Source organism: Salvia miltiorrhiza, chromosome 4, assembly GCF_028751815.1.
Source record: "Salvia miltiorrhiza cultivar Shanhuang (shh) chromosome 4, IMPLAD_Smil_shh, whole genome shotgun sequence".
NCBI classification, from domain to species: Eukaryota; Viridiplantae; Streptophyta; class Magnoliopsida; order Lamiales; family Lamiaceae; genus Salvia; species Salvia miltiorrhiza.
In genome coordinates this window covers 30,501,884-30,510,415 of record NC_080390.1, presented here as the reverse complement: position 1 = coordinate 30,510,415, position 8,532 = coordinate 30,501,884, and the positions used below count along the sequence as shown (strand labels likewise).

Genomic DNA, 8,532 nt, shown 5'->3' with positions numbered 1-8,532 from the left:
ATTTACTTCAACTAACACTACTAATTATCATTTAAGTTTTTTCCTACCAAATAAATATTTTAAAAATGGATATAATTAGTAAATATGAGAAATTGATATACTCCCTCTGTCCCATGAAGCATGACACACTTCTTTTCGGCACGAGAATTAAAAAATTGGTATTTTGTGTGTAAAGTGTGGTAGGTGAAAAAGTGAAAATGTGAATAAAGGGCAAATTTTTTGCCATTTTTAGAAACGTGTCATGCTTCGTGGGACAGACTAAAAAGGAAATTGTGTCATGCTTCGTGGGACGGAGGGAGTATTAAGTACACATTTTTCTAAAATTAAAAGTCGGATAATTTAGCAAATCCTCCTTATTATTCTAATAATATAAAGCATTGATGAGATGTATCTTGGTTCACAATTGTAATGCCACGAGACAATAAATACTTTCATTCCCTCAAGGAAATATGATAATACAAATAGAAGCTCTACCTAAAAGACGAAAACTACAAAATCAAAAAACAAAGTACAAAAAAGAAAAAGAAAAGGCAAATAATTTATTAACAAAAGAAACACAAAGGCAAACTGTAAGTGCAAAGAACACAGCGAATTTTGCAGATATCTTTCCCTTTTGCCATCCCTAAACCAGCGAAGCCACTCCCTTTCACCTTCCGAACCGCATGAACAAGTACCAACTATGTGAGAGAGAAAGAAAGGGGCGGTGAATCTACCTCTTATATTTAAATATTTTGTTGGGGCACTTTAAAACATTTTTTTTTTTAGTATTTTTCTCTCTGCTTAAGTATAAATAAGCCTGCAACATGCCTCTTGGTTTCTGGGAGCTTTAGTGCTTTTCAAAACTGCAAATTCTGCAAAGGTTCCCATCGCACAAACTCCATTTATAATTTTATATATGTATATATATGTATGTTTTTCTAGTTTTCTAGTATCTCTGATCTCTCTCCAACTCTAGAAAGCTTACCCATAAAAATGCCAATGTGATTGGGCAAAATCTTTTCGGATTCTCAACTCTTCTTTTTTCTGTATGAGCTTTTCCGAAGTGGGATTTCTTTTCTGATTCCACAGGTACTTATTTATGTGAATGCATGATGAAACTCTTTTTTTTTTTTTTGCTTGCATACAAACTAAAGAAAAAAAGAAACCTTAATCTTCTCTAGTATCCATTCAGCACCTCACGTCGTAATCTCAGTCATTTTCTGTACTTTTTGGCTTAACCAAAAGCCTTTTTTCTATATTATGTGATGGCTTCTTATATATACGTATATATTATGTGTGTGTGTGTGTGACAGAGAGAGGGGGAGAGCATATTTGGCTAAGGCATGCACCATTAGCTTTATTGTTTTACCCTTTGGATTTTTCTTCAATTCATGCTGATACCCTTCTGTGTTTTTCTTTCCTCAGTGATTCTGGGAGGTGAAAAAGAGGAGTCTTTGTGAAGAAAAAAGTAATTTTGATGGTTATGGAGTTTAAAACGATGGTTTTGGGACATTTTTTGGTGATTTCTTTGGCCTTGAACGCGGGATTGTTGTATAGAAACTACTGCAGCGGTAAACATAAATCCCAAAACGTCTTCAGCTTCAACAATGAGTGCAAGAATTCATCTTTGCTCCCTCAAAAGGCGTTTCTTGAAACTAAATTTCAATCTTCAAAAGCAGCTCTCAGTGAAGTAATCGATCTCGATCAGTAAGTGGCCTTTTTTTTCACCTTTTGCCGCCCTCAAAATTGAGTGGGAGGGAAAAGGGGTCTTTTTAGTTTGACTGTTCTCACCAAAATGAAGTCTTTTTTAACTTTGTCAAGATAAATTTTTAATTTTTTATAAACAAGTGGGGTTTGACTCTTGAGATTTTTTCGCCCATTTTAGTCCATATGCATGTATTCGGACAACATCTTGTGCTTGAATAGCAATCTTTCTCCCTAAAAAATGTGAAAAATGATGGTTAATTTTTGTGACATGGGCTTGTAATGATGAAGTTAGTATTCGGTTCTTGTTGGCCAACCCATCATCAAAGATTCAATTTTTTTTCACTCTTCTTTTAGATTGACATAAGCAAAAATCCCCAGTTTAGGGATTTGCTGTAGCGATGTTTTGATGCAGTGGATTTGATTAGGATTATTAATCTAAATATTGCTGTTTGTTTAAGTGATTTGAATGATGGTGCACTGGCATGCTGGTGCGGTTCCCTAACGTGCGCTTGTGGGTTCACGCTATGTCAGTTTAGAGACAGGGACAAGTCCTGCTGGCTTTGGAATTCCCACGGTGCATGTTAGAGAGAGAGAGAGGCACAACGCAGATACACAAGTTTTTATTCTTTTCTTGAATTTTTTTGATGTTTTTCAAAGTGATTGTTGTATGCCTAAGACAGTGGCATGCATGATGAGGGGGCAGAAATGGTGGTGGTCTTTCTTGATTCCCTCGTTGACCACTATCATCATTCTTGCTTTTGTTTTTGCTCTTTAAAAAAATAATTTAATAAAAAAAATTACAGTACTATTTTTAAAGAACTCTCACATTCCTCCATGTGTGATCCTTCTCGAGTTGAGCATTAGATTTTCCCTATTTTACCTTTTATGATAGGTGGTGTTTGCTAATTTATTGAAGGAAAATAGTTGCACGTTTCATTCCATGCTTGATTCTTGCAGAAAGCTTGTTTCTTTAAGAATCTTGAGAATATGTGAGCCACATAAGTTTAGTTTAGGCCCTATTTTACATGGAACTAACTGTATGGAAAAGGGTTGGTTAATCAAAGCATTAAAAGATTTGGGAAAGTGTTTAAGAGCCATTTTTAGGTCTTTGTCTTTTCATAGTGAAGAATGATTGTGGACCTTGATATTTACTTGTCATTTATCCAATCATTTGATCAAATGACCCACAAGTTTGGCCCTTCCATACCTACCTCCCACCCATATGCCTATGGGAGTGGCGAGGACCACCGTCCTCGACGCTGGACCATTCTTTGGGGCATGGTGGTGTTATATCATGCTCATGTACGTTTTCACCGCCCATCCGATGGTTTGGTTAGGTTAAAGTTAACCAACCCTACACACACCGGATGCAGCCGTGTTGACCCTTTCGCGTGTTTGTTAGGCATAATGGGGGAATAGTTGAGATTGAATTGATGGTTTTGAGAATTGGTTGGTTGGTGGCTGACCTAATACTTTTTGGACTGTGTCTAGTGGTGATCCGACGATGTACGAGAGGTATTGGCAACAGATGGGGGATAGAACTACGGTGGTGATCCCTGGTTGGAAATTCATCAGTTACTTCTCTGATGTGAGGAGCCTTTGCTGGTTTCTTGAGCCTGAATTCGCAAATGCAGTGGTTAGGCTGCACAAACTGGTGGGCAACGCTGTCACTGATGACCGTTACATTGTCGTTGGGACGGGCTCCACGCAGCTGTTCCAGGCTGTGCTCTATGCCGTTTCCCCCCCTAATGCCTCAGAGCCTATCAGCGTCGTGTCTGCTGCCCCGTTCTACTCTGTAAGTCGCCTCCTTGAAGCTTCATGTTTTTGACTGAGATGAGCCAACAAGTTAAATTTCTGTGTAGCTGTCCTCTGTTTCCCTCTGTTTGATGGAGGAATAATCTGCTGATTCTATCATCCAGCCAAGCGATCATGCTTGATTCTTGAGCCGTTAGATGGTCTTACACAAGATTTTCTGATTTTTTTCAACAGACATCAAAATCTGCCCATAATTGTTCACCTGTAGATCTGTATTCTGTCCCCATTTATTATTACAATCTACAGGGGAGGAAAACATTATTTTTAGCAATTATTTGAGTCTAAGATTAATGCTTTCTTGAGTTACATGTTTCACATGCTAGATACAGTGTAGCTGTAGTTGAGTGATTTACACACCTCACCAAACAACACAGACTGCAATCTATCATTTATTGTTGCTGAGTTGGCAAGATCTTTCTCATTGAAATTCTTGATCACCAAAGATATCTCCAAGATTTGGATTTTTTACATTCTTGAACTGAATTGGCTTAAGATGATCGTGTCGTGTTGCAGTCGTATCCTTTGATCACCGAGTTCCTCAAGTCGGGGCTCTACAAATGGGGCGGTGACGCGCACAAGTTCAAGAGGGACATCCCGTATATCGAGCTGGTGACATCACCAAACAACCCCGACGGGTTATCGAGAGAGGCCGTGGTGAACCGGAATCAAGGCATACTAGTCCATGACCTGGCTTACTACTGGCCCCAGTATACCTCGATCTCATCTCCTCCAGCAGATCACGACATCATGCTGTTCACAGTCTCCAAGAGCACCGGCCATGCTGGAACACGACTGGGGTAAGTAAAGCCCTCGCCTTATCGCTTGTGTTACGTGAAAAACTCATGCCTAGACTTTGCAGGTGGGCTCTTGTCAAGGATCAAGAAACTGCGAGGAAGATGACCGAGTTCATCGTGCTCAGCACCATTGGTGTCTCCAAGGAGTCGCAGCTGCGCGCAGCCAAGATCCTGCAGGTCCTATCCGACTCCCACGAGCAACGAGGGAGCTTCAAGGAAGGCGAAGCCTTCTTCGAACACAGCTACCATCTCATGGCAAAGAGATGGAAGCAGCTGAGGGAAGCAGTGAGGAAGAGCAAGCTCTTCAGCTTGCCTGAGTTCTCCCACGGCAAGTGCCAGTTCAGCGGCCGTACCTTTGCCTCACAGCCAGGTACACCCTAAAATCGCCTCGTTTCTTTCACTACGGATCCTCAAAACCCATCATTCTCACACCATTCATTGGCAGCTTTTGCGTGGCTCAAGTGTGAGGGCGAGACAGAGGACTGTGAGGGGTTCCTCCGTGACCACAAGGTGCTAACGCGAAGTGGGAAGCACTTTGGTGAGAGCGCGAAGCACGTCAGGATCAGCGTGCTACCACGTGATGAGGTCTTCGACCAGTTCACGGAGCGGTTAGCTGGCATCACGTCATCATCATCATCCACATAGCACTCAATGTTTTTTTACCCTGTTTGTTGTAGTAGGGTAGGTACAATGGGGGTTGTAGTTGTACTCACCTTTTGCATAATCACTATAAGTTTCTTATACACATTAAATACCAACCAACTAACTAACTAACTAATATCTCTTGAAAAGAATGCAAGATGTATCCAACCATTGCGAGAATAGTTTATTTAAACTAACGGCAGAGAGAATTGAAAACACACACTTATCAAGATTCAAGAATTATGTCACCAAAATCAAAACCTGTGTTCAAGTTCTCAACTAAAGCCTGAGCTCGTAGTCTCCAGCAATGGTGATGTACCTCACCCATGGAAGCGCTTGATACCCGCTTTTCTCGATGATTTTAAGGTATCGAATCTGTTAAAACCCTAACGGCTCATCAGTGTTCCAGCGTTTAAAACGTAACATTGTATAAGCTCGAGTGTGAAGCATAGCAGACCTGAATGCCAGAAACAGTGAAGTATGGAATCTCAAATTTCACACAAATTGGGGCTTTTCTGTCCACTGCATCCTCAGATAACACAGAAGGGAGTTTGAACTCTGCTTTCAACATGAATTCCTACAATTTTTAACTCAAGTAAGAGCAAAAACATGAGGAAAACAATCTCGAATTCTTGCAGAAAAAAGCCTCACCTTGTTGCCAGGGAAAGATTTGATAGTCCACAACAAGGCATCCTTTTCCGGAGCATACTTGGCAGATCCCATTGATGTCTTTATGCTCGGGCTCGTTGCATCCGGGGGCATGGGCAGCTCGATTGTGACACTCGTTGCAGTGCTGCACGAGGGATGGTGGAATGTTTGAGTAGGCAGCATTTTGAAGAGGAGAATGAGAGAGAGAGGATGAATTTACCTTCGCTCCTTGAACTGGCTTCGAGCTTTCACCATCATCTCGACCCGACTCCTTGAATACCTCTCGACACGAGCTTCTACCCAAACCAGTGGTTTGACCTATTATCAGGATGAATGTGGGTGAGTAAAAGTCAAGATCAAGATGACCTAAACAGATTGGTTTCACTTTCACCTGAGTGCTGAGTCTGTAAGTCATGAGATCAAATATTCCATCGGGTGGTATGAAAGAAATCGTGCGATCATTCTCAAAGCGAGCGAGACGTACACATCTGGGATCGAAAAGGGCTATGAGATTGAACTCAAATCAAGTTTATTTCATTCACAACTAAAGAATGAAGCTTACTGATGGAATTTGATGTCTTCCAAATCAATGGCTTTCACTCTTGATGATTGATTTTGTGACTCCATCAACACCCTATCATTTAGGCCAAGCTTACATTCAGGCATACCACTGAACCACAAAAAAAGAAACAATCAAAACAGTTTCTAATAATCTCTTAATCAAAAAAGTCCATCAATCACGAGCTCATGTTTTCACCTCAAACGCGTCTGCATCTTCAATGCCCCATTCACCTCTGAACGGATAATCTGCCCATTGCTGTTGACAAGAAGATTCACCTTCTCAACCACATCAAGAAACACCTGGTGGAGGCACGAAAAAATGATTCAGATGAACGCGAATCTTGATCTATGAGACGAACAATTTCAAGGGCCCTTACTTCATTAGTCCTATACATTATCCCTTCACTACGCCACGACACTGCATTGGTTACTGCCATTGGAGGCTTCTGAGAAGCTTCCATACGATAAGCATCAGTCTTGATGAACTCACTCAGTATCTTAGCTTCAGTGTATTGAGGATAGCCGAAGTCCATGATCTCATCAAGCAATTCGTACTGCAAAATTTGGCTCCATTTTCTTGAGCTTTGATATATATATATATACATATGTGGGAGAAAGAAATGGCACTCACCACTACAACAAAGTTGTCTTTGAGAGATTCCTCTTCCAACTTCTCAAAATAGTGCTTGAAAACCTACCACCAACACAATTGTTTTTAAAATAAGTAAAACTGCACGTAATAAGAATTTTTCTTCTTACATCAACAACACGGTGTAGGAAGACGAGCAGGCTAGCAGCATTGCAGTTCTGCCTTGATGCTGTCATTATATACACATTGCTGTGCTGAATAAATACGTAGGTGACGCCGTTGTCGTAGCATATGGGGCCATGAGACTCCATATCACCCTGCAATACCACAATAAAATCAAACCTTTTGCAATGATCACAAATTAAGCTAAGACAGTAGAAGTTATCAAAACAAAATTTCTTATTCTTCCAAATGGTATTTAGAAAAGGGGACGATGTATGCTTTTGGGGAAGACGTAATCAACTTAAAAGGTACAGATGAAATATCGATATTCAGCGACTGAGATTACTTCTTTTTTCAGCTACAGAAATATAATTATTCTCAAGATCTCTAAACGTCAAGCATGCCAATACATTCTCTTTTTTCTCATCTATCAAGAAATTCAGGTGAGTTTCCAATCAAGCACAATGGAGAGAGAGAGAGGACCTCCTTGTCAAGATGCTTAGAGAAGAACCTCTCGACCTCGGCGGCGGAGACATTTCCACGGTAGTCGCGGCTGATCAAGCACCGCCCCTTTATGTCTAGAACAAACAGGGCAGAGGTGGCCGCCATTAATCACTACTCATTCACTGCAAATAAACTATTCTACATTTTCACATATATCATCACTCTTCTGCTCTAGTGTAAATTTACCCTTGCCAGATCTTGTATTGCAATTAATATATTCATTTCATATTTCCCTAATCAATAAACGTTAATCTACATCAAAATCACATTTCTTCAATTTACACCTTCAACTTATTAAATGGGAGTTGCTACACAATTTTTAACCTAACAAAACAATCCACGAATTAATTTTGCAATTTATTGTTTAATAATAATAAGGAGAAATTCTCACATTTGCAATACTGCCAAGATCCTCTTACTTTTCACTATTAATATTAAAACTGACTATTGCGTAAAATTCCTACTTACTATAGGCATATATAAGGCAAATATTTTATTTGTCGAGTGAATAAGGCAAATTTTTTTAAGACGTCCATTATCATTTTATTTTGGGATAGTATGTAAATTACTAACTCTCGTTAAATTTTGGTTTCAAAAAAAAAAAAAAAAAACTCTCGTTAAATATTGGTTTTGTATATCTTAATTTTAAAATTTGTTTGATAATTACTGAACTTTCAAAATTTATTGTACTTAAATTTTCAATTTTTTTACAAAATATTCTCAATTTTCATTTTCTCTTTAAATTCTTAATTTTTAGTTTTTTTCGTAGAATATCCCAAATTTTTATTTTTGATTCAAAAATTCCCTAACAAATCTGATTTGAACCAAACTGAAAAAAGACATACTGCAAAATTAGAAACAATGTAGTCAAATGGTCATAATGAAGATTGAAAATCAATTTTTAGCCCCTAATCTTAAAACATCAAAATATGGTCATTAATTAGGTGGTATGCCTAATTTGCCCTTTTTACTCGGCCTCTGGGGTGACTGCTCGACCGCTGCGCATATGGCACTAATAGTGCCATAAGTGCCATACACATCATTTTATTACTTAGTTTTATTTTGGATTTCCGTTGGCACTTATGGCACTGCCATAAGTGCCAAAAGGACCATTTTAAACACTTCCCCGCG

At 39.3% G+C, this 8,532-nt stretch overlaps 2 protein-coding genes across 4 annotated transcripts; one reads left to right on the top strand and one right to left on the bottom strand.

The window, feature by feature from the left end:
- The first annotated feature begins 456 nt into the window (after nucleotides 1–456).
- LOC131019730 (tryptophan aminotransferase-related protein 2-like) lies at nucleotides 457–5,047 on the top strand. Of its 3 annotated transcripts, none has more exons than XM_057948317.1 (6): nucleotides 457–859; nucleotides 1,405–1,686; nucleotides 3,178–3,481; nucleotides 4,015–4,298; nucleotides 4,361–4,665; nucleotides 4,741–5,047. In XM_057948317.1, exons 2-6 carry the CDS (start codon nucleotides 1,457–1,459, stop codon nucleotides 4,938–4,940), a joined length of 1,323 nt encoding a protein of 440 aa, XP_057804300.1. In that variant the 5' UTR covers nucleotides 457–859; nucleotides 1,405–1,456; the 3' UTR covers nucleotides 4,941–5,047. The 3 variants fall into 3 exon arrangements, with proteins under 3 accessions (XP_057804300.1, XP_057804301.1, XP_057804302.1); XM_057948318.1 differs by having other exon boundaries at nucleotides 792–1,068; XM_057948319.1 differs by having other exon boundaries at nucleotides 825–1,320.
- LOC131019731 (AP-1 complex subunit mu-2-like) lies at nucleotides 4,996–7,664 on the bottom strand. The gene is made up of 11 exons (XM_057948320.1): nucleotides 7,381–7,664; nucleotides 6,906–7,052; nucleotides 6,778–6,840; nucleotides 6,524–6,700; nucleotides 6,343–6,446; nucleotides 6,148–6,255; nucleotides 5,977–6,073; nucleotides 5,806–5,903; nucleotides 5,589–5,730; nucleotides 5,395–5,514; nucleotides 4,996–5,312 (listed from the first exon to the last, which is right to left on the bottom strand). Exons 1-11 carry the CDS (start codon nucleotides 7,504–7,506, stop codon nucleotides 5,217–5,219), a joined length of 1,278 nt encoding a protein of 425 aa, XP_057804303.1. The 5' UTR covers nucleotides 7,507–7,664; the 3' UTR covers nucleotides 4,996–5,216.
- Between the last annotated feature and the right edge of the window lie 868 nt (nucleotides 7,665–8,532).